Here is a 27,950-nt window from a genome sequence, read left to right as displayed (position 1 = left end):
AAACCTCGTCGTCGTCGTCGTCTTGACATGCAATCATGGATGCAAGACTGTGATGCAAGGAATCTTCTTCTTCTTCTTCGGCGTTTCAGGATAGATGCAAGGAATCGAACGGTAACATCGGAGTACAAAAATATACAAGTATCCAAATGGATTTGATGGTCTTGGTAAAAGTTATTGTTGAGTTGCCGAGACACCGGAAATTCATTGGAAAATCACGTGGTGTTCTACTTCCTCTTGCGACGACATTTTGACTGAATAGGTATGGCCATGTGTTGGAGCCGGGTGAAATTGCTTGAAATTTATGTTTTAATTGACGATTATTGAACGTAGATTTTGAGGCAGAGTACCATGTGTTCTTATCTTACGGGTTTGAAGATTTCGTACCAGAATTATTAGTGGGAGACGTGGTTGAACTTGAAATGATAATTTTCGGACCCACGTGTTCTTTTATACACGCCAGTAAATACAGCCAGAGACATACATACAGCATCCTATACTCACGTGACATGTAAAATTAACTTCAGACTGGCTGTTTCTCCGCCAATTTCAAGCGGTATAATTAGCATAAGGTCATACAAGGTCCAAAGTTCGATCAACAGCACTGCTCGGTGCGTTTTCGAATAAATCGAATTTGGGGGATAGTCACGTATACAATGATACATGTCATGTGAGTATAGGGTGCTGTATTTACTGGCGAGTTTCTGGTGCAAGTGATGACACTAACCTGACTAAGTGACTAACCAACAGGTTTAAGGCTTCTTTGTTTAAAGTCTGTTTTCAAATCAATGGTTTATTCCGAATATTTTCATAACTTAAGGCCAAAAAATAAGGCAAGCGATTCACAAGGCTACCAGTAAGTTCGTCACACGGTAGATTCGTCACCTATGACGAAGTTACCGGCAGGGGTGGGCGGGTGTTTATGCTAAAGAGCTTATGCTTTCAGATGTTTGATTTGTGGGAGAGATTCAAGATTCATATTTTTTAGAGAGAGAGAGAGAGAGGGAGGGAGAGAGAGGGAGAGAGAGAGAGGTTATTTGAAAACCCGAGATCTACTCATTGTGCAGTTCTCAACTGAGCAGTTTTCAGACGACACAGTCCGAGCGTTGTTATTTTAAAACCCCAGATCTACTCATTGAGCAGTTCTCAACAGCCTGTAGTGAGAGAGAGAGAGAGAGAGAGAGAGAGAGAGACGGACGTACATACACCCACATCCATGACACGCACGCACGCACACACACGCACGTACACACGCACTGACAAAAACTCACACACACCATCGCACATACACACACACTCACTAAAACACACACACACACACGCACGTACACACGCACAAACACTCACACACACCATCGCACACACACCGTCACACACACACACTCACTAACACACACACACACACGACTTCAACCTCACTGTCAAGGAGGCAGAGAAACTCAATGTGAGCAGAGGGAGGGGTGGAAGGAGGTGGGAGAGAGAGAGAGAGACTGAGAGAGAGAGAGCCGTGCTCGGACTACTGTGGCGAAGTTACTGGGACCGGTGACGAATCTACCGAGTGACGAACTTACTGGTAGCCATTCACAACGCGCGGCGCGTTGTGAATCGCCGCGATTTACAGAGCGCGGCGCCCTCACCAGCGCAGCGACTCTTGAGGCGGTTCGTTTTTGTCTGTGTTTTCTTTTTTTTTCATTTGCTATGTTTGCATGGCAGGGTACATAGGAACTGATATTGAAATGGAAGGTGCAAAGACAGATTCAACGAAGTCATGATAAAGTTTGCCAACATTTGTAATTTTAATATTTATATTTTTTTAAACATGAAATATTACATTAAAATTGTACTAAAACATTCAAATCAACAATTTCAATTAAATTATTCTCTTAATCTAAAGCATTTTTTAAAAGCAAATGTTCTATAGGCCTAATACATTAAAATCAGCAAATAAATGATTCTCTGGATCTAAAGCATAATAAGTAATATTATTATTATTATTGTGATCATTTTTTTATGCGCCTAATCTAGATATAGCCCTAGGCGCTTACATATTAATTTCTGCCGTTTGAAATGGAATTTTTTACAGACAGACAGACAAACAGACATTTTTTACACACAATATATAACGCATTCACATCGGCCAGTAAAGCTCAGTAGCCTATTAGGCGAGCATTCACCTTTCACGGCCTTTATTCCAAGTCAAACGGGTATTTGGTGGACATTTTTATCTGCCTATACAATTTTGCCAGGAAAGACCCTTTTGTCAATCGTGGGATCTTTAACGTGCACACCCCAATGTAGTGTACACGAAGGGACCTCGGTTTTTCGTCTCATTCGAAAGACTAGCACTTGAACCCACCACCTAGGTTAGGAAAGGGGGGAGAAAACTGCGGCCTGACCCTCATTTCAAGTTTTGTTGTTTAGATAACACCCACAATGCAAATCTGCTAAAACTCACCCAAACTCACTTGGAAAAATACCCACTCATGCATGATGGTAATGTAATAAAAGGAGAGGGGTGGTCAGAGTAGATGGTGATCACAGATATGTGGGGTGATCACAGGATTGTTGGGGTGGTCACAGAAGACTGTGATTACCACCGGAACTTGGAATTGTGTTGACATCAGCGCATCGATATCGTACGGTGAAGGAAGTGAAAGAGTGACACTGAGACAAAGAAATAGACTGGTGCTATGTTTTTAGGGTTTTGACTGTTTGTTGCTGTTGTAAGCTTTGCGATCGGAATACACCGCGCGTTGTGAATCCCAGCGCTCCTCGAAGCGCCGCGCGTCGTAAATCGCTGCGATTCACAACGCGCCGCGCGTTGTGAATCCACTTCGAAAAAATAAATAGGTGTGGTTACGGTAACATAGCCAAAAAAAATAGGGTAGGTAGGTTGGCAATCACTTTTTTTTTTTTTTAACTTTTTTTTTCTAATGTATACAAATTAAACCTACTTGACAGGGAAATAAGTGTGCGACACGGGCGCTTTCGCTTTCATTGCGTTTTTTGCACTTTTTCTTTTTTTCTTTTTTTTTGACAAATGTAATAAAAAGTTATAGGATCGGCCCCTAAAAATAGGGTAGGTCGGGTTACCGTAACCACACCTATTTTTTTTTTAGGCCTTACACTGAACAAATAAGAATAGTTTGCTGAAAAACGAAATATCTGATTTGTTTTCTTGCACTTTTTTTTTTAAGTTCCCCAATATTAAAATTATGTTCTGCTACTTCTTGTTTCAGTTCTTGTCTTTAAATTGCTGTTTTCCTGCAATCCCTGACACACAAAGATGGTCAAGGAAGACAAGTCCACCTGGAAGTCCAACTACTTCCTTAAGATTACTGTAAGTACAACATGTTTCCTTGCAGTTTTATATGCGTAGTTGCCTATGGAGGGCAAACGGCGGCACATGGCCGTCAGATACTGTCCTTAAAGATAGTCTAGACACCTTTGGTTGACGGGCGCTGTGGCGGGGTGGTAAGACGTCGGCCTCTCAATCGGAAGGTCGAGGGTTCGAATCGCGGCCGCCTGGTGGGTTAAGTGTGGCGATTTTTCCGATCTCCCAGGTCAACTTATCCCCCTTCGTGTGTACACGCAAGCACAAGACCAAGTGCGCACGAAAAAGATCCTGTAATCCATGTCAGAGTTCGGTGGGTCATAGAAACACGAAAATACCCGGCATGCTTCCTCCGAAAGCGGCGTATGGCCGCCTAAATGGCGGGGTAAAAACGGTCATACACGTAAAATTCCACTAATGCAAAAAAACAGGTGTACGTGGGAGTTTCAGTCCACGAACCCAGAAGAAGAAGACACCTTTGGTTAACACAACTATCTCTTTTTGGCAAAATCTCAACCCCACTAGTTGCATGAGTATCCACAAACAGTAAGCTCATACCGTAATGTGGGATTGTCTGTTTTACAGGAATGCGTAGTGATGACACATTTACGGGATATGATATCTCTGGTGGGGGTTATTCGAGATATAGCCCACTTTTGTCCAAAGGGATGCCTTTGTCCTCTAGACCTCAATGCGACTCAAAAAACAGCTCATGTACACTACCTTGAATAGGCAGTATGAAAATGCGTAGAGCTTGCTGCACCTAGGCAATCACCAAACCCAACATTAGTCTTTCGAAAGAGTAAGACATAGAGGACGCTTTTCTCAAATTGTCAGATATTGTTCAAAAGCAAAAAAACTCATGCGCAATGCATGGCTTCTTGTGGTGTGTCGGAGAGCTGCAGTCTCAATGACAATGTTTTCCGCACTTTCATCAAGGCTTTAGTTTATACTACATATTGAAATCTGGTGCTGAAGTATGGGCAGCCTTACTTCATATTTTTCATTTGCGCCAGAGGTTCCGCCATAGCTTTGACTTTACCGCCCACGGGTTAGGGGGAAGAATTTACCCAATGCTCCCCAGCATGTCGTAAGAGGCGACTAACGGATTCTGTTTCTCCTTTTACCCTTGTTAAGTGTTTCTTGTATAGAATATAGTCAATGTTTGTAAAGATTTTAGTCAAGCAGTATGTGTAAGACATGTTAAGTCCTTTGTACTGGAAACTTGCATTCTCCCAGTAAGGTAATATATTGTACTACGTTGCAAGCCCCTGGAGCAAATTTTTGATTAGTGCTTTTGTGAACAAGAAACAATTAACAAGTGGCTCTATCCCATCCCCCCTCTTTCCCCGTCGCGACATAACCTTGAACGGTTGAAAACGACGTTAAACACCAAATAAAGAAAGAAAGCATTGCCTTTGTCAGTATGCAATTCCCTTGCTTCGTTAAATTGAACTGAAACAGGTGTAAATTTGTCATTGTGCTTATACTAGAATAATTGTTGATTTGGTTATTATGCAGAGCTTCCTTTTTTGATACACAGCAAGAAACAGAAAATGTATGAGTATGCTCTCTAGATCTTTTTCTTCTTCTTCTTCGTTGATTGGCTTAGACTCGCACGTTCACTCATGATTTTAGCACAAATTGATTTTTACGCGTGTGACCATTTTTACCCCGCCATTCTGGCAGCATACGCCGATTTCGAGGGAGGCATGCTGAGTATTTTCTTATTTCTATAACCCACTGAACTTTGACATGGATAACAGCATTTGGTCTTGTGCTTGCGTGTACACACAAAGGGGGTTAAGTCACTAGCAGGTCTGCACACAAGTTGACCTAAGAGATCGGAAAAATCTCCACTCTTAACCCACCAGGCGGCAGCGACTGGGATTCGAACTCACGACCTCCCGATTAGGAGGCCGATGTCTTACCACCACGCCACTGCGCCCGTCTAAAAAAAAAAAGAAAAAAAATGGCTGTTGAACTGGATGGGTGTTGTTTTTCCACAGCAACTGTTTGATGAGTTCCCCAAGTGCTTCATCGTCAACGCTGACAATGTGGGCTCCAAGCAGATGCAGCAGATCCGCCAGGCTCTGCGAGGAAGGGCTGGTGAGTACAGCAATACAGTGGAACCCCCCCTTAGAGACCCCCAATTTAAGACTCCCTCTTTTTTAACTCATTATCTCCCAGGCACGGATATATCTGTACCCACTCATGTGGCTTTATCTGACCAGGTATCGATATATCCGCTCAGACGGTTAGCTTAAGTCGCTTCCTGTAAAGTCCATCTAACGCCTGCATTCCAGCGTGTTGATACATTGTTACTACACAGTTACTACAATTCTTAGTGACCTGCTGCAGCACAGCTGGTCTCAGCACTTTATGTGGTGACTGTTTCTTCAGAAGAGTGTAAATGTATAATTAATAAAAAAAAGAAATCAAAAAAAGATGAGACTTGCATGACTTATCTTACGGAAGGTCCTCAGTGTTAAGGCTTGTGGTCACTTGGCTGGACCATCAGGCTTTGTGTGGTTATTTTTTAATTCTGAGACTGATCCATGTGACGTGCTTTCCAAGCCACTTTAATTTAAGTCACTTGTCAGATAATTATACATGAGTAATCCATGATTAATTAAGATGGTTCATTATTGCAGTCCGTTTGGTGAGGGTGACCTTTGATTGGTGCCAAACCTCATTCTTAAACTGCACGAGAAGTATAATGTTAGCAGGGTAGTTTGCCTTAAAATTCCAGTTCTTTTATTGAGCTCTGCTACATGTTCTTGTGTATACATCTATCAAGTTTTTACATTTAGTCAAGTTTTGACTAAATGTTTTAACATAGAGGGGGGAATCGAGACGAGGGTCGTGGTGTATGTGTGTGTGTCTGTCTGTCTGTCTGTCTGTGTGTGTGTCTGTCTGTCTGTGTGTGTGTAGAGCGATTCAGACTAAACTACTTGGCCGATCTTTATGAAATTTGACATGAGAGTTCCTGGGTATGATATCCTCAGACGTTTTTGAGTCACTTGAGAAAAAGTGACTCTATGTAATCGGTCAGTGTTAGTCTGTCCGGCCGGCCGTCCGGCCGGCCGGCCGTCCGTAGACACCACCTTAACGTTGGACTTTTCTCGGAAACTATCAAAGCGATCCGGCTCATATTTTGTTTAGTCGTGACCTCCAATGACCTCTACACTTTAACGATGGTTTCGTTGACCTTTGACCTTTTTCAAGGTCACAGGTCAGCGTCAAAGGAAAAATTAGACATTTTATATCTTTGACAAAGTTCATCGGATGTGATTGAAACTTTGTAGGATTATTCTTTACATCAAAGTATTTACATCTGTAGCCTTTTACGAACGTTATCAGAAAAACAAGGGAGATAACTAGCCTTTTCTGTTCGGCAACACACAACTTAACGTTGGGCTTTTCTCGGAAACTATAAAAGTGACCGGGCTCAAATTTTATGTGAACGTGACTCCCAGTGACCTCTACACTTTGACGTCTGCTTTGGTGACCTTTGACCTTTTTCAAGGTCACAGGTATGTCTTGAAGGAAAAAAATTGAAATATCATATCTCTGAAACTATTCATCGGATTTGATTCAAACTTTATAGGATTATTCTTTACATCAAATTATTTACATCTGTATTGTGTTGTGAATAGCAATTTCTTCCTGTCCATCTGATGCCTCATATAATATTCAGAACTGCGAAAGTGACTCGATCGAGCGTTTGCTCTTCTTGTTTTCTTTTTTATGATAAATGTATTTGATGACGTCATATCCGGCTTTTCGTGAAAGTTGAGGCGGCACTGTTACACTCTCATTTTTCAATTAAATTGGTTGAAATTTTGGTCAAGTAATCTTCAACAAAGCCCAGACTTCGGTATTGCATTTCAGCTTGGTGGCTTAAAAATTAATTAATGACTTTGGTCATTAAAAATCTGAAAATTGTAAAATAAAATAAAAAAATTATAAAACGATCCTACGTTTATCTTATTCTTCATCATTTTCTGATTCCAAAAACATTAAATATGTTATATTTCAATTTGGATTAGAAACAAGCTCTGAAAATTAAAAATATAAAAATTATGATCAAAATTAAATTTTCGAAATCAATTTAAAAACACTTTCATCTTATTCCTTGTCGGTTCCTGATTCCAAAAACATATAGATATGATATGTTTGGATTAAAAACACGCTCAGAAAGTTAAAACGAAGAGAGGTACAGAAAAGCGTGCTATCCTTCTCAGCGCAACTACTACCCCGCTCTTGTCAATTTCACTGCCTTTGCCATGAGCGGTGGACTGACGATGCTACGAGTATACGGTCTTGCTGCGTTGCATTGCGTTCAGTTTCATTCTGTGAGTTCGACAGCTACTTGACTAAATGTATTTTCGCCTTACGCGACTTGTTTTCTTTTTCAGTGGTGCTTATGGGCAAGAACACCATGATGCGCAAAGCCATCAGGGGCCACCTGGAGAACAACCCTGCCTTGGAAAAGTGAGAAATTGTGTACAGTGGATCCCCCCCTTTTAAGACCTCCACAAATCTGAAAAAATCATGTCTTAAAAGGGAAGGAGTCACAAAATGGGGGTACATTTACAGAAGATAAGAATAAGAAATCCAGAAAACTAAGGTCTTAAAACCCCCCTGCGGGTTAGGGGAAAGAATTTACCCGATGCTCCCCAGCATGTCGTAAGAGGCGACTAACGGATTCTGTTTCTCCTTTTACCCTTGTTAAGTGTTTCTTGTATAGAATATAGTCAATGTTTGTAAAGATTTTAGTCAAGCAGTATGTAAGAAATGTTAAGTCCTTTGTACTGGAAACTTGCATTCTCCCAGTGAGGTAATATATTGTACTACGTTGCAAGCCCCTGGAGCAAATTTTTGATATAGTGCTTTTGTGAACAAGAAACAATTGACAAGTGGCTCTATCCCATCTCCCCTCTTTCCCCGTCGCGATATAACCTTCGTGGTTGAAAACGATGTTAAAAACCAAATAAAGAAAGAAAGGTCTTAAAAGGGAGGAAGTCTTAAAAATAAAAAGGGGGTTCAACTGTATCTTGACTGTCATTAAAAATGGAAATTTCGGAATCTCATTAGCATTTACAGGAACTGGTTCTTTTGCAATCAAAAATCACTTTGCCCTCAGTTTTATTTTGATATTTTTTTGTTTTTGTGTGTTTGTGGTATATTTTTCGATTTTATGTATGTGGCTTTGGAGTTGTAAATGTAATACTCTTAGAGCTGGTTTTTGTGGGATTTGCGCTATAGAACCGTGCTATATTATTTGCAGGCTGCTGCCATGCATCAAGAACAACGTGGGTTTTGTGTTCACCCGTGAGGATCTGGTGGAGATACGCGAGCTGCTGTTGGCCAACAAGGTAAACCTCCTTCAGGGTTCGTACAGAGTCCTTGAACCCTGGAAAACTCCTTGAAAATTGGAAAACCTTTTCCAGGCCTTGAAAAGTGCTTGAAAATAGAGTTTTGTTAAATAGTCATTGAAAAGTACTTGATTTTTCCAAATTGTTGCCTATACATTTCGTCAGCAGCTTGTCTTATTTAAAAAAAATGCAACCCCCTTTTTTTTCGTCAAATACAGTACACACATTTTGGGAGAATAAAAGATCGAGTGAAAACGAAAGTAGACGAACTAACTATTACTAGTCACCCGTAGTTGCTTCCCTTCCCGGAAGTTGGCAAGGGAAACAACTACTGAATGACTAATAGTTTGCAGACTTGAAAAACTGAAGGTAAGCTTGGTGCTTTGCATTAATTTGAGGAAAATCATGTCCTTGAAAAGCATTTATTTGGTCCTGGAAATGTCCTTGAAAACTCATTGAATTGTATCAGCTCTGCCCTGCAGGAACCCTGCTCCTTCTCTTTCTCCTTCTTCTGCAATCCTGAGCTGTTCACGCTCAGGGCCATCTTACAGTGAGAGTTCTGCTTGCCACGCCGTTTTTACCCTTTTTACTGATGCCCAAACAAATGCTTGTGTACCTCAACTTAAAGAGCGACACGAGCAATTTGTGATCATTAAAGTGGGGGAAAAACAGCAGTTTGTGGTGTCGGGTTTTGTACTGTTGCAGTCTTGTGTGTTTAACCATCAGTGTTATGGTGTTAGGTCGTTTAGTATTGTTTGTTTTACCATCAGTTTTGTGGTGTCAGGTCGTTTAGTATTGTTTGTTTAACCATCAGTTGTGTGGTGTCGGGTCGTTTAGTATTTTGTGTTTAACCATCAGTTTTGTGGTGTCAGGTCGTTTAGTATTGTTTGTTTTACCTTCAGTGTTATGGTGTTAGGTCGTTTAGTATTGTTTGTTTAACCATCAGTTGTGTGGTGTCAGGTCGTTTAGTATTGTTTGTTTAACCATCAGTTGTGTGGTGTCGGGTCGTTTAGTATTTTGTGTTTAACCATCAGTTTTGTGGTGTCAGGTCCAAGCCCCTGCCCGTACCGGAGCCCTGGCCCCCCTGGATGTCAAGATCCCCGCCCAGGGCACCACGCTGGGACCAGAGAAGACCTCCTTCTTCCAGGCTCTGCAGATCCCCACCAAGATCACCAAGGGAACCATTGAAATCCTGGTAGGTTTCAGTGTGTGTGTGATTTTGTAAGTGTGTGTGTGTGTGTGATTTTGTAAATGTGTGTGTGTGTGATTTTGTAATTGTGTGTATGTGTGTATGATTTTGTAATTGTGTGGTGATTTTGTAATGGTGTGTGTATGTGTAATTTTGTAATAGTGTGTGTGTGATTTTGTAATTGTGTGTGTGTGTGATTTTGTAATTGTGTGTGTCACGAAGTTAGTCACACACTAAGCTGGGTTGCATGTGGCAAATGCCAGAAGTCCAAATTCTGGCTTTTTACACCGCCGTATAAACGGTGGTGTATAGATATCACTGTCTGCCAAACTTAGATAAGGCCCCACAAAAAAATATACGGTATCCCGACCGACCCTATTTTTTCGCGCGAACCTAAACTTTTTTTGGCATTTGGGGAGAGAAAAAAGTCTTTGTTTTTTGGCAAGATAACTTAAAAATATGGTCCCGACCTACCGACCCTATTTTTTGGCCAATGTTACGGTAAACAGACTATTTGGGGGGGGGGGGGGGGGGGGGCTAAGATCTCTGGTACATATGGGTCGATTGAACTGAAATTTGATGTGTAGCTTACAATTGGGGTACATGCAGTTCTTGCAAGATTCCTACCTGTAGTAAAAGAGGAGATATTAGGCACACAAAAAAAATAGTCTGTTTACGGTAACCCGACCGACCCTATTTTTTTCGCGCGACCCTAGACTTTTTGAGTCACTTGAGAAAAAGTGACTCTATGTAATCGGTCAGTGTTAGTCTGTCCGGCCGGCCGGCCGGCCGTCCGTCCGTAGACACCACCTTAACGTTGGACTTTTCTCGGAAACTATCAAAGCGATCGGGCTCATATTTTGTTTAGTCGTGACCTCCAATGACCTCTACACTTTAACGATGGTTTCGTTGACCTTTGACCTTTTTCAAGGTCACAGGTCAGCGTCAAAGGAAAAATTAGACATTTTATATCTTTGACAAAGTTCATCGGATGTGATTGAAACTTTGTAGGATTATTCTTTACATCAAAGTATTTACATCTGTAGCCTTTTACGAACGTTATCAGAAAAACAAGGGAGATAACTAGCCTTTTCTGTTCGGCAACACACAACTTAACGTTGGGCTTTTCTCGGAAACTATAAAAGTGACCGGGCTCAAATTTTATGTGAACGTGACTCATTGTGTTGTGAATAGCAATTTCTTCCTGTCCATCTGATGCCTCATATAATATTCAGAATCGAGCGTTTGCTCTTCTTGTTTTTGGCATTTGGGGGGGGGGGGAAATAAAATAACGTAAAAATATGGGGTTTTTTGAGGGGGGGGGGGGGGGGGAATCCCGACCTACCGACCCTATTTTTTTGGCCTATGTTACCGTAAACAGACCTCTTTTTTTTTTTTTTTGGCCTATGTTACCGTAAACAGACTTTTTTTTTTTTTGCCTTAGCCTTATTTGGGAGGTGTTCTGGCAGTAGTGTGCTGGGAGGAAAAAAAGGTCTGAAGCAAGAGTCCAGGAAATTTCAAGCAGTTTTTGAACCCCGTGTGCACCTATGCCACTAAGTAAAAACGTTTTCAGAGGGATTTGATTTTTTTTAAAAGAAGGTAGGTAGAAGATACTTTAAAGGGAAACATACAGGGTTTCTTTCTTGGTTTGGAATTTGATTTGGGCATCAAAATATTTGTATAAAAGAAAAACATGTGTTTTGAAGTAGGTTTGTCTAAACTGTCATATTTGATTGGTGAAAAATACAGTAGTTGACATTGTGAACATGGTACATTTGAAACCTAAATAATACTTGGAAGTTTACTATAAAGAAGCCAGTTTAGGTTGATAAGCCAACAGACCATCACAGAAATGTATGCATAATCGTTGTTACGACCGGCACGGTTGGCCTAGTGGTAAGGCGTCTGCCCCGTGATCGGGAGGTCGTGGGTTCGAACCCCGGCCGGGTCATACCTAAGACTTTAAAATTGGCAATCTAGTGGCTGCTCCGCCTGGCGTCTGGCATTATGGGGTTAGTGCTAGGACTGGTTGGTCCAGTGTCAGAATAATGTGACAGAAAATACATGAAGCCTGTGCTGCGACTTCTGTCTTGTGTGTGGCGCACGTTAAATGTCAAAGCAGCACCGCCCTGATATGGCCCTTCGTGGTCGGCTGGGCGTTAAGCAAACAAACAATCGTTGTTACGTTGTGGAAATAATCTGATAAAGGGAAGTAAGCGCTCTAAATGCATGACATGTGTAAATACAGTGAGATTTTTGTTATGTTGTGGAAAATAAGCGTGATGATTGTTGTGTTCCTCAGAACGAGGTGAACTTGATCAAGTCGGGCGAGAGAGTGGGTCAGTCCGAGTCCACGTTGCTGAACATGTTGAACATCTCTCCCTTCACCTACGGGCTGCAAGTGGAGAACGGTGAGTGGCTGTTTGTACCAGTCAGGTTGTGGGGTTTTCTCCAGAGCTGTGTACCATTTTGTGACATGCATTTTCAGTCCTTTAGATGATTATAACATATTAAATGGCAACTAAAATGTATTCTCTTTACTATATTTCAGTTAGATAATGATACAGATACGCAACAACAAGAATAGCATATATTTTTTTCTTTTTGAGTCACTTGAGAAAAAGTGACTATGTAATCGGTCAGTGTTAGTCTGTCCGGCCGGCCGTCCGTAGACACCACCTTAACGTTGGACTTTTCTCGGAAACTATCAAAGCGATCGGGCTCATATTTTGTTTAGTCGTGACCTCCAATGACCTCTACACTTTAACGATGGTTTCGTTGACCTTTGACCTTTTTCAAGGTCACAGGTCAGCGTCAAAGGAAAAATTAGACATTTTATATCTTTGACAAAGTTCATCGGATGTGATTGAAACTTTGTAGGATTATTCTTTACATCAAAGTATTTACATCTGTAGCCTTTTACGAACGTTATCAGAAAAACAAGGGAGATAACTAGCCTTTTCTGTTCGGCAACACACAACTTAACGTTGGGCTTTTCTCGGAAACTATAAAAGTGACCGGGCTCAAATTTTATGTGAACGTGACTCATTGTGTTGTGAATAGCAATTTCTTCCTGTCCATCTGATGCCTCATATAATATTCAGAACTGCGAAAGTGACTCGATCGAGCGTTTGCTCTTCTTGTTAACTTAAGTATTTCTATATCTTTCTCTGTAGGCCAAGGATAAATATCGTCGCTGTCGTGCGCTAACCGTGTAACTGACAAAATATGACAAAAATGTTTTTTCATCTCAAACCCTAATCACAGACTTCACACGTCTTCTATAAATATCGTGTGTCTGCGACCAATGGAAATGCTCTAATTTGTCACATGTTGTAAACGCATTTACCGGAAATCCTGTTTTCTCGGACACGCTAACCGTGTATGTGCATGAGAGTTCGTTAGGAGTGCCACTTACACGGTTAGGCTCTCTCTCTCTTGACATATATGTGCCACTTACACGGTTAGCTCTCTCTCTACCCGTGTAACTTCAGTCAGATTTTCTGTCGTCAAGCGTGTAAATGAAATAATACGAACATTTTAGATAGTTTGCATTTTTGAGTCACTTGAGAAAAAGTGACTCTATGTAATCGGTCAGTGTTAGTCTGTCCGGCCGGCCGTCCGGCCGGCCGTCCGTAGACACCACCTTAACGTTGGACTTTTCTCGGAAACTATCAAAGCGATCGGGCTCATATTTTGTTTAGTCGTGACCTCCAATGACCTCTACACTTTAACGATGGTTTCGTTGACCTTTGACCTTTTTCAAGGTCACAGGTCAGCGTCAAAGGAAAAATTAGACATTTTATATCTTTGACAAACTTTTCTCGGAAACTATCAAAGCGATCGGGCTCATATTTTGTTTAGTCGTGACCTCCAATGACCTCTACACTTTAACGATGGTTTCGTTGACCTTTGACCTTTTTCAAGGTCACAGGTCAGCGTCAAAGGAAAAATTAGACATTTTATATCTTTGACAAAGTTCATCGGATGTGATTGAAACTTTGTAGGATTATTCTTTACATCAAAGTATTTACATCTGTAGCCTTTTACGAACGTTATCAGAAAAACAAGGGAGATAACTAGCCTTTTCTGTTCGGCAACACACAACTTAACGTTGGGCTTTTCTCGGAAACTATAAAAGTGACCGGGCTCAAATTTTATGTGAACGTGACTCATTGTGTTGTGAATAGCAATTTCTTCCTGTCCATCTGATGCCTCATATAATATTCAGAACTGCGAAAGTGACTCGATCGAGCGTTTGCTCTTCTTGTTTTATTATATCACATGTTTACACATAGGTAAAGCATAAGAAACAAGTTCATGTCAAATGTGGGATGACGTTGCAGCCGTCGACAACGCGTTTTTTGAGGCTCCTGTAAAATCACTGATTCTGCAGTTGCACGGTTAGCGCACGACAGCGACGATATGTAACCAGTATTAATTATTGAAATCAAATTGTATAGTTAAAATGTCTTACTTAGGTAAAGAAATGTCAACTTGGTAACATGGTTTCTCCTGTTGCACAGCTCTGGAAAATAACCCATGCACTTCACAACGTTAGAACACTAACATGGCTGTTGTTAACTTGTAAGATAAAACTGGAAATGTATTCAGCAGCACACACTTAAACGTCTCTTCAGCTCACTGAACACGTGGCTGGTTGTGTTTATCTTGTAAAAAATAGTTTAATAGTGTTGAATGGCACAGGTTAAACCATGTGAAATCAGAAATCCAAAACAGACTAACTTTCCATAACCAATTATCAAAAAACAAAAGTTTAAGATTATGGAACGTTTAATTATAGACAAAATGAAAACATTCTTGTTTCATCAGCAAGTGCAGCTGGCTATCGTGCAATTTGTGAGACAAGTCAGTTAATTGTGCGTGCTGTTTGTGACCTTCTGATCAGATGTGTGTGTGTTGTATGTGTCGGGCCTGGGAATGATACGCCTTTCGTCGTAAATACGACAAGGTTCTTATCTATTTCTGTAAGAAAAGAGCCTCCGTGTGCCCTTAAGAATGCTTAAAACGCAACATTTTCCCGTCAGTACGCCTAAACCACTTATACTCATTCCAAGGCCTGATGTGTGTGTGTGTGTGTGTGTGTGTACTCTTTGGAAAAAGAACAACACCATGCGTGCAATCTCAAAACGATTTTAGAGCAAAATGAATTTTGTGGTTCAAAAATTGTATGTGTGTAGGACATCGTGGGGAGTTGTACTGTTGGTGGGAGTGTTTTTGATGATGCGTCAGTGGTGATATTGTCTGTTCCATGTTTCAGTGTACGACAGCGGCACCATCTTCAGCCCTGCTATCCTTGACATCACTGATGAGGACATCAAGGCCAGCTTCATGTCGGTCAGTAACATTGTTTTGTTTTTTTTGGACACCTATTATCATTTTAATTATATTCTTTCTGTAGGTCTGCAGTGATCGTACGCCAAAATAATGTTTTTAAATGTTTTATCAATATGAGGCTTATATTGGGCGTATTCCGTGGGTACAGTTCTAAGCGCAGGGATTTTTTTAATTTTTTTATTTTATGCAATTTATATCGCGCACATATTCAAGGCGCAGGGATTTATTTATGCCGTGTGAGATGGAATTTTTTTTACACAATACATCACGCATTCACATCGGCCAGCAGATCGCAGCCATTTCGGCGCATATCCTACTTTTCACGGCCTATTATTCCAAGTCACACGGGTATTTTGGTGGACATTTTTATCTATGCCTATACAATTTTGCCAGGAAAGACCCTTTTGTCAATCGTGGGATCTTTTACGTGCACACCCCAATGTAGTGTACACGAAGGGACCTCGGTTTTTCGTCTCATCCGAAAGACTAGCACTTGAACCCACCACCTAGGTTAGGAAAGGGGGGAGAAAATTGCTAACGCCCTGACCCAGGGTCGAACTCGCAACCTCTCGCTTCCGAGCGCAAGTGCGTTACCACTCGGCCACCCAGTCCTTGTCTTACGGCACTGCATGCTGAACACCATTTGCTAGGCTGAAAATTACCATTTTGTTTTTTGAATTGCTACACTTGAGGCTTAGCAAGAGTTGGCAGGTCTGCATGTGTTACATACAGTGTCCTCGAATTGGAGAAAAGGAATCCAGTTGAAATGTCGCTACATGTCATTGAGTTACATGAGAGGAATTAACAACAAGAGTGCTACGGTGGTCACCTTGCATTAAGAGATGCAGGATTCTGCAAAATGGCCTGCTCATTTTTCAGATGCAGGAAATTGTAACCATCACATTTCTTGTGATTTTATTAATTAGGATTTTCGCAGTCATATTGGTCACCTGGGCCTGCCCAACTTCCTTCCGGATTTTTGAAACTTTCATGTCTGTGTGGGTGTATGAGAGACACACTGACACTGATCTTATTGTGTAGGCCAACAAACCATTCACAAACATGGTGAAAAATAGACGCAACAGAAAAAAGCAAAAATTACACGCACAAAAAGACCAAAATTGTTTACACATAGACATAGAACACTTAATTATCTCAACCAGAAACTCAGGTGTGTATCACAGCATTACAATATACAACATAAAATGTAAGAACATCAATAAAATATCGAGGCGCAAATAGTCAACTCATAATAGTTAAGATGAGGATGATAGTATCAAAACAAATCTCTCTCAACATACCCAGGACTTCCAAGTGCTGCAGACAGCAACATCAAACATTTGACAAAAGGTTACCCCAACCAACTAGCACCCACACTAACACCCCCTTCCCACACATCCACAAAACAGGTTGTCAACAACATGTAACATGTGTACAACAAGCTCAAAATCTTGTAAGAGAGAGAGTTGGTGAAACTTGACTGACTGGTTGGTTTGTCGACACAGGGTGCGCGCAACGTGAAAATCTTCCATGTCTGTGAGTGTATGAGAGAGAGAGAGAGTTGGTGAACCTTGACTGACTGGTTGGTTTGTCGACACAGGGTGTGCGCAACGTGAAAATCTTCCATGTCTGTGTGGGTGTATGAGAGAGAGAGAGAGTTGGTGAAACTTGACTGACTGGTTGGTTTGTCGACACAGGGTGTGCGCAATGTGAAAATCTTCCATGTCTGTGTGGGTGTATGAGAGAGAGAGAGATAGAGTTAGTGAAACTTGACTAACTGGTTGGTTTGTTGCTACAGGGTGTCCGCAACGTGGCTGCCATTTGTCTTGCCATCAAGTACCCCACCACTTGCTCCGTGCCTCACTCCATCGTCAACGGTTTCAAGAACCTGCTGGCCATCGCCGTGACGACCGACATCGACTTTGCCGAGGCTCAACAGGTTAGTGATCAACGCTTGCTTGAGTAGGATAATGACCCTTGGCACTGCTGAGAAGAAAGTATGCCCCTTCTGTGACGCTTTGTTGCAGTTGCCACCCCTTCAGCGGTGCTTTGTTCAATATTTGTCTGCTGTGTACCTTGTTTTGTCCACTTGATAGCTAGATAAGTCTACATTCTTGCAAATATTTTGTTTAATTGATACACAAGTGTTCCATAAATAAACCCATTTTGATTTTTGAGTATTTGAATTTGTTCGATGGGTGCAGTTGTGCTGAAAATTGTTGTATAAGGAATAAAATGACTCAATTAGGTATGATGCTTTGTTTAAAACAAAAAGAGTTCAAAAAACAAAACAAAAGCAATAATGCTGTTTACAGGCAATCGAAATCTCCATGATTTTGCAGATTTTTTTTATGTCAGTGTGTATTCTGCTGCACACAAAAATACCCATATCCGTGTGTATTCTTTAGTCTGCTGTAGCTAAGCTGAGTATTGTTATTCCACAGACCAAAGAGTACTTAAAGGATCCATCCAAGTTTGCCGCAGTGGCAGCAGCAGCCGCTCCAGCAGCCGCCAGCGAGGCACCCAAGAAAGAGGCACCCAAGAAAGAGGACACGGAGTCTGAGGATGATGACATGGGCTTTGGTCTCTTTGACTAGACGCTCTCAGGGCTCCATCATCAGTTGAAAGCAAAAAAGTAAAGAAAAAAGACTTGTTTGAAGACATTCAGATTGTCAAATAAAAGGTGCGAGTCAGTTAATCGTGCGTGCTGTTTCCTTTTGATTGGATGTGTGTCGATGTGTGTGTGTACTCTGTGGAAAAAGAACACCACCATGTGTGCAATGTCAACTTCATCTGTGCTGGTTGTTGAGTTTAATCTTTGACGAAACGCTGTGAGGGCTGTGTTTGTTCGAGCATACTTCTTGTGGGGAAAAAATGTGCAACCAAGAACACAATGCACACAGTATAACTTCCTTATTTGTTGAATAGCTTTAATTTTATATGGCAAGTCGAAGCACATAGCATACATAATTTGTGTGTACTTCACAACCCTCTGTCATTGCAGACACAGGAAAACAACACTAGTCTAGGTTACTTCCTCGCCACTCAACTTCCACCCTCAACTCAATTGAACAGGCACTTGCTTTTTCAATCATCCCTGATAAATAACTGCATTTTGCAATGATTTAAAAAAAATTTAACGACGGTGCGATCAGCAAAATGTGTATTTTATAACATACATTTTGTTCCAGGAGAGGCTGTTTTTTGCCTCTACAAGATAAAAAATAAAATTAAAATAAAAAAAGCACCAGCTTCTGGGGGGCGTTGCCACCAGGACCCCCTGCCACCGTGGACCCTGGACTTAAAGGTTTTTCACTTTTTTGTGTGTGTTCGCCCCGCAACAGTCATGTGGACAGTGACACACGCATAACTAAATTTGGAGGAAGTGTAACAGTCAGCTACAATTACAAGTAACAAGCGATAACATGTCCATCACTGCTCCAGTCAGTCAACCCCTTCCCCTTTTCAGATCTTCAACAATCAACAACATCGATCAGGCCGGGGCGGGGATGTAGCTCGGTCGGTAGCGCGCTGGATTTGTATCCAGTTGGCCGCTGTCAGCGTGAGTGTTCGTCCCCACGTTCGGCGAGAGATTTATTTCTCAGAGTCAACTTTGTGTGCAGACTCTCCTCGGTGTCCGAACACCCCCGTGTGTACACGCAAGCACAAGACCAAGTGCGCACGAAAAAAGAAGAAGAAGAAGAAGATCAGGTCGTAGAATGGGGGTTACATTTTTAAACAGTAAAACATCAACTAAATTTAGAACACTGAATACGGTCTGAAAAGGAGGGTGGTCTTAGAAGAGGCGTTCCATTGTACCAGTTGAATGTACTGGTTCACACAGCCGAATACCGGCATGGTTGGCCTAGTGGTAAGGTGTCCGCCCCGTGATCGGGAGGTCGTGGGTTCGAACCCCGGCCGGGTCATACCTAAGACTTTAAAATTGGCAATCTGTGCTGCGACTTCTGTCATGTGTGTGGCGCACGTTACATGTCGAAGCAGCACCGCCCTGATATGGCCCTTCGTGGTCGCGGCTGGGCGTTAAACAAACAAACAAACACAGCCGAATGATTCTACTCGTCACTATGAAGCAATCGTCGAAGACGGGATATATCCAAGAACATATCCCTGCCCTAAAATCGGGAGATCAAATAGGTACACCAGGTAATGGACGATATTCGAAAGTAACTGTCGGGTTTGTGTGGGTTGTGAAAGATGGAATACTCTCGCATTTATTGAGGCAAACTGACTTCCCCATGTGACATAGACCAGTCACAAGCGAGGGGTGTGTCTGAAACACGTGGAAAAGGAGCACGTGAGGAAAGCTTGCCTCAATAAAAGCAAGAGCGTTCACTCTTTACCAACGCATGATACAGACCGGACAAAGTTATTTCCCGAGTTCGTTTATTAAAACTGCAGCATTTGCAATGGCGCATGTGGCTCCGCCGGAAGGCGAATATCCGGCTTTCTTAATGGGCGTTCCGGCAGCACTTATTGTGCCGGAAGAAATTGCAAGAGTCCAGGAAAGTTCAGACAGAGCTTATAATTTAGACCCCGCATGCACACATGCATTTGCAATGCTCCAAATCTAGCTACCGTTTATATCCTCGTCGACTCACTGACCATCACCCCCAGAGGAACTTGAAGCCTGAGTCACTGCGCTTTCCTCGTGTAGAGTCCATCTCGAAGTCCGGTGGAAGAGTCATGTTCAGTTTTAGGTCGTTCTGTTGTGGAAACGGCACATACTGACCACAGCTGTAGCGTTGCACGCTCGGGTAGCCATTCTCTAGGTTGGAGTGAGTTGCCTTGATGAAGAGCAGTCGGTCTTGAAACTCAACCTGATCACGACAAATAAAAGAATAAATAAATACAATTAGTATAGTTGAGTCTGTGCAGAGTAAAATGACTTAACACCCACGACCGATGAGATACAATCTTCAACCCCTCCCCCAGCACAATTTATAGCATTGAGGACTCATTTCGTCATCTTCCTCAAATTAAGTTGACGTCGGAGTCGGACCTTTCACTGACGCCATGAAGCAACTCCCAAAAAATCCGCAATGACGTCACAGGCTCAACTGACTACGAGGGCCACGCAAAATGAATTCTTTGAAAATTGCTCGCTCTTTACGGAGGGCACCTAGAATGTTCTCAAGCGGTGAGTGTTTAAATGAAAGGGTGTTTGTACTGTGTGTAAAAGCCTGATAGTATCTGTGATGGTTTACGGGAGGCTTACTGTGCCTTTAAGATATAGCCGGAAATTGGCTAACATGTGCAGGGGCGGCTTGTAGAAGGTTACACACAAAGTGACATGTTTGTCGTCATGATATCATTCATGATAAACGTCATCAGCAGTAATAGTAATGGTCTGCCTGCCACTGTCTAAGAAAATCATTCACCTTTTATATGTTACCTTCTACACGTCTGGTCAATTAACATGCCGGAGTGCCAATTTTCATGGACTATAGCTTACCAGGCTCCTTTATGAGCACGTTACGAACTTTTGATAGAAAAAAAATGTCAAGGTCTGTGTAACACTCCAACTCCAGTACCACAGAACACACTGACGTCACCGTGTACACTGACGTCACAGCCGTTTTGATGACCGATGTCAGCCCCCTCCCTCCCCATGCCACGTCCGGAACATCCCCATGACTAGATAAGTCTCAAGGGCGGGGATGTAGCTCAGTCGGTAGCGCGCTGGATTTGTATCCAGTTGGCCGCTGTCAGCGTGAGTTCGTCCCCACGTTCGGCGAGAGATTTATTTCTCAGAGTCAACTTTGTGTGCAGACTCTCCTCGGTCAGTGTCCGAACACCCCCGTGTGTACACGCACGCACGTACACCACGACCCTCGTTTCGATTCCCCCTCGATGTTAAAATATTTAGTCAAAACTTGACTAAATATAAAAAGAAAAAAAATGTCAATTTGGTGAGTTCCTTTTCTTTTTTCAGGATTATAAACTCTCCCTTTTCATCAGACGCGCCTGGCTTTTTATTGACCCGAACTCGTTCGACTGAGCTGGTGTAGAAGAAGCGTCTGCAAAAGGGATTTTTTTAAAAATTTTAAAACTTTTTTTAAAACTTTTTAAAGGGTCAAACAAAACTGTGTACGGTCGGGAGGACAATATTGGGTCAGTCGTGGAACCGAAAACTCTGAATTGTTTTTGTGTTTTTTTGGTGCCTATGACTTACCAAGTCACCCTCATACTTGAGCACTCCCTCCGTCAGTTCCCTCAGGCCATCCAGGATCTCCGTGTCCGACATGATCTCCATCTGCGGCGGGTAGCGGTCCCGCATCATTGCCAGCCACTTCCGCCTGGGCATGCGCACTGGCACCACTTCCAGTTCCCACTGCACGTCGAGGCCGACGCTCTGCAGATCGCGCACGATGTCCATGTAGGACGCGTCGTTGTCTGCTAGTCTGTGGAGCAAAGGCAAAACCAGCATCATCTGTCATGCAATTTGTTTGAAGAAACAGCGTTTTTGAAAAGAGCCTGTGAGTCATCATTTAGACCTACCGCTGTGCTTTGTGTCTCAAAATGTCCCCTGTTTGGCGTCACAGTTGGACAGGTTTTTGTTGTTGTTGTCTTTTTTGTGTCAGCATATGTGGCCCCGCAGCAATAGAAACAAATCGTGAATGAGCTCCAACTTTAAACACACACACACACTGACACACACACTGACACACACACACACACACACACACACACACACACACACACACACACACACAAAGGAGCTTCTTTAAGTTCATTATGCTTGACTTTATTTTCCGCTCATTTCGTTTTAGAACCAAAGCTAGCGACAGCCCTTTATATTCGTTAAGAGTAGAATGTGATGCAAATACAACGATGTTTTTCCAATGATCCAAAAAGCGTCAAAGATGTCTTTAGTTTGTGAAGACGCCTTCAAGTCATATAATGATGAGAGAGAGAGAGACTGTGAGGGGGGGGGGGGGTGTTCCAACACATAAATAGGCTAACTCCGGAAATAGCTATGTCGGGTTTGAAAAGGTTGCAAAAGAGTGAATACTCTATGTCTTAGTTCCTTTTAGTTGAGGCAAACTTTCATGTCCACGTGTTTCAGACACACCCAGTGCTGGTGACTGGCGTATAGGGGAAGGGCTCCTAATATGGACCCTTTGTGATTTTTTCTGTATTTAATTTTTGCTGAATGTCTATCAAAGCTACTGATTTCACTCTAATTAGGCCTAACGGTTAACCTAAGAGAGAACCACACAAACACAAAATGAAACTCAGTTCTTCGCAAGAAAACAAGCTAGTTATCAGCACTGAAACAAAAAGTGGTCCATATTAGGAGCCCTTCCCCTACATGTCTGATGTCACTCGTGGGAAAGTGTAACTCAATAAAAGCAAGTGTATTCACTCTTTCACAATCCATACAAGAACTTGACAGAGTTACACTGTATATCCGACCGAACCGGCGTCATCTTCTGTTAGAGCAAACATCGACGGCACAAAGAAACCATTTGAGACTCACCTCTGCTGGGCGTCCCTGAAGAAAGGCAAGGTAGTGAGATCGGCCGGCCTGTGTATAACCAGCAGCATACCCCCAGGGGCCAGACACTTCACCATGTCACAGTACACCGCAGACGGCTTCGCGGTCAAGTAACGGACGCCGTCGTGCACCAAAATCTTGTCAAACAATCCCTTTCTGGCGCTGCCACGGGCACACTCACGATCTCGCACCAGCTGCTTGAAATGCTCCTCCGCGCCCACGTGGGAGAGGGGGATTGGCAGCATCTTGTGATCGTCTGTCTCCTCGTAATGCACATGACCGGGCACCAAAGTGCGCACGGGCTCGACCAGGCAGAAGTGCTCCTCGATCCTGTGGAAGGAAGAGGAGTAGAAGACGTTGAAAAGCAAGGATGTATGTTTGACAGGGATACAATGACAGATTTGAATGACACGGGAGGCTACTGTTAGGCTGTCGTCGTCCTCCTCCTCCTCCTCCTCTTCCTCCTCCTCCTCCTCCTCCTCTTCCTCCTCCTCCGTCGCCAAACCTACTGCTAAGGCCTAAAAAAAAAATAGGTGTGGTTACGGTAACCCGACCTACCCTATTTTTAGGGGCCGACCCTATAACTTTTTATTACATTTGTCAAAACAAAAAAACACACACAAGAAAACGAGTGCAGAAAACGCAATGAAAGCGAAATCGCCCGAGTCGCACACTTATTTCCCTGTCAAGTAGGTTTAATTTGTATACATTAGAAAAAAAAGTGAAAAAAAAAGTGATTGCCTACCTTCCTAACCTATTTTTTTGGTTATGTTACCTTAACCACACCTATTATTTTTTTTGGCCTAACAGGACAACAGAGGTATACTAATAAGAAAAGGCAAGCTATGTGCCTTGCCTGTACTGTGTTTTTATTATTTTTTTTTTTTACCTGAGGGGCTTTAAAGGTATGCAAAATCATTGGCATCGTCCTCCTCGTCATCGTCACGTTGTCGTTGTCAACATCTGTCATTAGGCCAGGCTGCTACTGCTGATGGTGATAATGGTGCATATGATAAAGCGGAAAACGAAAGCAATAACGATGATGATAATGACGACGACAATGATGAAGGTGATGACGACGATGATGATGAAGAAGATGAAACAGGAATGATGACGCCGGCCTACGAAAGAACTAAAATACATCTCTATAAGGATATGATGATGATGATGATGATGATGATGATGACGATGACAACGACGATGCCGACGATGATGACAACTGTCGATGACGACGACGAATATGACGACGACGACGACGATGATGATGATGACACTGAAGATGATCTCTATTGGCATAGGCTCACCTATCAGCAATGCTCTCTCTAGCGTTGCCCACGTAGCACAGCCTGTCCGTCGTGTCCAGCTCAAGGTACTTGTGTAGCAGGTAGAAGAAACGCTCCTCGTAGTCATTGCCGAGACTGTAGCGCTCTGTCGTAGGAAACAGGGGCAGACGATCCTGCACGTGACCGCGGTAAGCCTCGGAGATCACCGCCATGGGTCGCGGCGACTCGGGACCCAGATAGGCGGACGCCATGATGGTTTTCTGATTTGTCTTTGATCGAGTGGTGTTGAGTGATTTTTTTTTAGTGGGGTGGTTTTTTTCGGCCAAGTCTCCTATCAGTGACTGAAATCAAAAATCAACAACTGAAAGATGAATGTGAGCCATTAATGAAATTACAGTGATCCGGACGGCGCTTCAGAGGAAAATTATAAATCGTTTGATCATCCGGCCGGGCATTATTTCTCGGGTCCAGCTGCCTAAGCGACTAGTGAAACTAAACTTAGAATTGCAACGACATACATTAATACACCCAGGGCACGCCGCACACGGCACACCGTCACACACACACACACACACACACACACACACACACACCGACACACACACACACACACGCACGTGGCTCACACACACACACACACACACACACCGGCACTGACACACACACACACACACGGCACACACACAGACACACACACACACACACACACACACACACACAAAACACTGACACAATTATTATCAAAGAATGTTGTCAATGCACTACACATAATGCACAAACCCACCCCTAATGTCGTTCATGTTCAAACAGCGCAGTCTTGATCAGATATCCCGGGGTATATGCGAAAAGTCCGAAAGGATTGGCAGACGAGGTCACAACAAATGCTTAGCCAGTCGAACATGTCTCAGGGGCGGATCTGGGGGGGGGGGTGCAATGGGTGCAATTGCACCCCCCCCCCAGCGGGACAAAAAAAAAAAAAAAAAAAAAAAGAAGAAAAAAAAAGAAGAAAAATGTATCACCTGAAAATAGCACTTTACACGCTCAGATTGCACCAGATTGCACAATTTTGCTTCCTTTTTAAAAAAAAATTCCGGGGGGGCATGCCCCCGGACCCCCCTAGCATGCTCGGCGCTTCGCGCCATCGGTTCGGCGCTTCGCTGATAAGATACAAAAAAACAAAAAAAAGAACTTTGCACCCCCCCCTTTCAAAACCCAGATCCGCCCCTGTGTCTATTAAACCTGATAACGACCACCTCAAAGGGACCGACGTCTGTGGTTGTGTAAGACTGGTGGTAGCTATACGGAAAGGAGAATTACTCAACAAACATTACAAAACAAAACAACTTGTGACAACAACAAAATCGTCGGAGATCCTTTTGGTTGTATGCCGTCTTCCTTTGTTTATCTTTATACACCCGTGTATTTGTGTGTTTAATGATACCGCTTTTACTTTGCTGCGTTATAAGGGATCTACCTGGATACAGAACGAAGACACTGTGACACAATACTTGGTCGAAGATGATGCTCAATTAAGTAAAAATCATGATTTATTCCCGATGGCAGAAGCGTTGGCGGCGCAAACTGCATTGTTGCTACGGAAACTGACTAGCACAGACAATTTGGAGAGAAATTAACGACTGAAACTGAATCGATCGTTTGCACGCCGGCACGCAAAATTAGGTCATACGGCACAGATTTATACAGAAATGTGCAGGCAATATTGATTCGAACGTTCAGTGATACACGCATGCAAACAAACATGCACTTCGCTTAATAATTCACCTGACGTACACACGCACACACATAGACAAAGACAGACTCTCTCTCTGTCTTTTTCTCTCTCTGTGTCTCTGCAGTCAGTCTCTGTGTCTCTCTCTCAGTCTCTCTCTCTCTCTCGTCGTTCCTGCAAACACAGACGCACACACCCATAGACACTGTGACTGACAGAGAGATAGTTACTCTCTCTCTCTCTCTCTCTCTCTCTCTCTCTCTCTCTCTCTCTCTCTCTCTCTCTCTCTCTCTCTCTCTCTCTCTCTCTCTCTCTCGTTCCTGCAAACACACGGACGCACACATCCATAGACACTGTGACAGAGAGACAGTTACTCTCTCTGACCCTCTCTCGCTTAGTCTCTCCAAGGGCGGATCAATTCACTTTGGAGGGGGGGGGGGTTACAAAATGACTGCGAAGATACAAGTTGACGGCGCCGAAGGCGCCTAAGCCTCCAGGGGGGTCCGGGCGCATACCCCCCCCCCCGGAAAATTTTTTATCCAAAGAAGCAAAATAGAGCTATCTGGTGCATCCTGAGCCAATAAATTACCTCTTTTTTGGGTGGGGGGGTGGGGGGGGTTACGTAACCCGTGTAACCCCCCCCAGATCCGCCCTTGTCTCTCTCTCACACACACACACACAGCTCGATCAGTCTAAAGCAACCCCAACGCGTATTTCGTTGGGTAATGCACAAGCACCGGGCGACGAAAACTGACAAACACCTGCCACTCGCGCGCACACACACACACACACACACACACACACTTGGTACACACACAAACAAACACAAACACACACACACACACACACACACACACACACACACACAATCGTATCCGCTATGAAACACTGACTGAGAAAACTTACCCTTGTTTCAAGTCACCGGATAGTATAGCTGGCAAAACAAGGTATCGTGACACCACAGACCCAGTCTGTCACCTCACGAATTCATTATGAACATGACTGTCATTATAACTCACTGACTCCTTGACTTCGATCTCCACAAACATTCCCACGGGTGAAAGTGTCACAAACAGTACACACGCACAATGTCAATTCACGCCAGAGTCGAGAACAAGCTAACACATTGACTGTGCAAGTCAGCGGAAACAAAAACCCAAGTGGCAGTAATAATGCCTGTAAGGTACACTATTCCAGTAATAGTCTTTGGTGTTCAGGCCAGACTGCCCTGCTAGCACGGGTTTTAAAGCGGTAACGGTATAAAACACACTGTGTGCGGACCAAGCAAGCACACATATTGCCTACATGTCCCATTACTCACGGTAGCTAACCACGCTCATGAATATTCATGTTGCTATGCCGCTAGCGCGTCAATGGAACGCGGGGTATAATTGCAAAGAGAAGCGATGAAAGGGTTAAATGTGTGGCCCGTACGATAAAACATCGATCACCCGGCTATTTCTCAACATATCTTTCCATTAATCTGACGGTTCGGCAGGTGGTTTTTTTTCGTCGCCCGGTGCTTGTGCATTACCCAATGAAACTTTAGCGTCGGGGTGACTGACTCGGCTGTGTGTGTGTGTGTGTCAGTGTGTGTGTGTGTGTGTGTGTGTGTCAGTGTGTGTATGTGGGTGTGTGTGTCAGTGTGTGTGTGAGTGTGTGTGTGAGTGTGTGTGTGATGTGCGTCTCACGTGCGCGCGCGCGAGTGTTTATGCGTGTGTGTGTGTGTGCGCGCGATCTGGCCGCTTCGTTGACACTAAGTGATTTCCCCTTGACTGACTCTAGACCCTTGAAAAGAGAAAAGAAAGGCGTTTTGTTCCCCTCCGACAGTTTTTGTTTTGTTTCAAGTTTTGCGACCGATCCTCAACGTTAATATAATTATATCACTTTGAAAAAGAAAATACTCCAAAGAACATCTTAGCTCGTGGTTTACGGTAACAGAATAAACGTCCGGCCGCGTTACGCTTGCAACCTTCCTATCTGATAATGACAGAGAAAACTAATTACGTCATACGATAGCATGCTCACCGGTATAATCCGAATTTTAAATAAAGACATTTAAGCCTCAATCTTAAATGTTGTTATGTCAGGCGAACGATGTACTCCTGTAAGTCACTTTCTGTATTGGTTTATTCCTATTCAGCGTGTTTCTGTGCCAGC

The 27,950-nt window shown here is 43.0% G+C and overlaps 2 protein-coding genes across 2 annotated transcripts; one reads left to right on the top strand and one right to left on the bottom strand.

The window, feature by feature from the left end:
* Positions 1-202: 202 nt before the first annotated feature.
* On the top strand, positions 203-17,957 carry LOC138980614 (large ribosomal subunit protein uL10-like). Its single transcript, XM_070353534.1, has 10 exons — positions 203-259; positions 3,237-3,337; positions 5,341-5,440; positions 7,753-7,828; positions 8,625-8,712; positions 9,761-9,907; positions 12,204-12,312; positions 15,183-15,259; positions 17,058-17,198; positions 17,704-17,957. Exons 2-10 carry the CDS (start codon positions 3,284-3,286, stop codon positions 17,854-17,856), a joined length of 945 nt encoding a protein of 314 aa, XP_070209635.1. The 5' UTR covers positions 203-259; positions 3,237-3,283; the 3' UTR covers positions 17,857-17,957.
* On the bottom strand, positions 17,837-27,018 carry LOC138980612 (uncharacterized). The gene is made up of 5 exons (XM_070353533.1): positions 26,697-27,018; positions 24,083-24,402; positions 22,761-23,108; positions 21,453-21,681; positions 17,837-20,097 (listed from the first exon to the last, which is right to left on the bottom strand). The coding sequence occupies exons 2-5, from the start codon at positions 24,310-24,312 to the stop codon at positions 19,885-19,887; spliced, it is 1,020 nt and encodes a 339-aa protein (XP_070209634.1). The 5' UTR covers positions 24,313-24,402; positions 26,697-27,018; the 3' UTR covers positions 17,837-19,884.
* Between the last annotated feature and the right edge of the window lie 932 nt (positions 27,019-27,950).

This window comes from Littorina saxatilis, linkage group LG11, assembly GCF_037325665.1.
Source record: "Littorina saxatilis isolate snail1 linkage group LG11, US_GU_Lsax_2.0, whole genome shotgun sequence".
Lineage (NCBI taxonomy): Eukaryota > Metazoa > Mollusca > Gastropoda > Littorinimorpha > Littorinidae > Littorina > Littorina saxatilis.
Note: the sequence above shows the minus strand (reverse complement) of the source record. Positions and strands in the feature narration are given on the sequence as shown.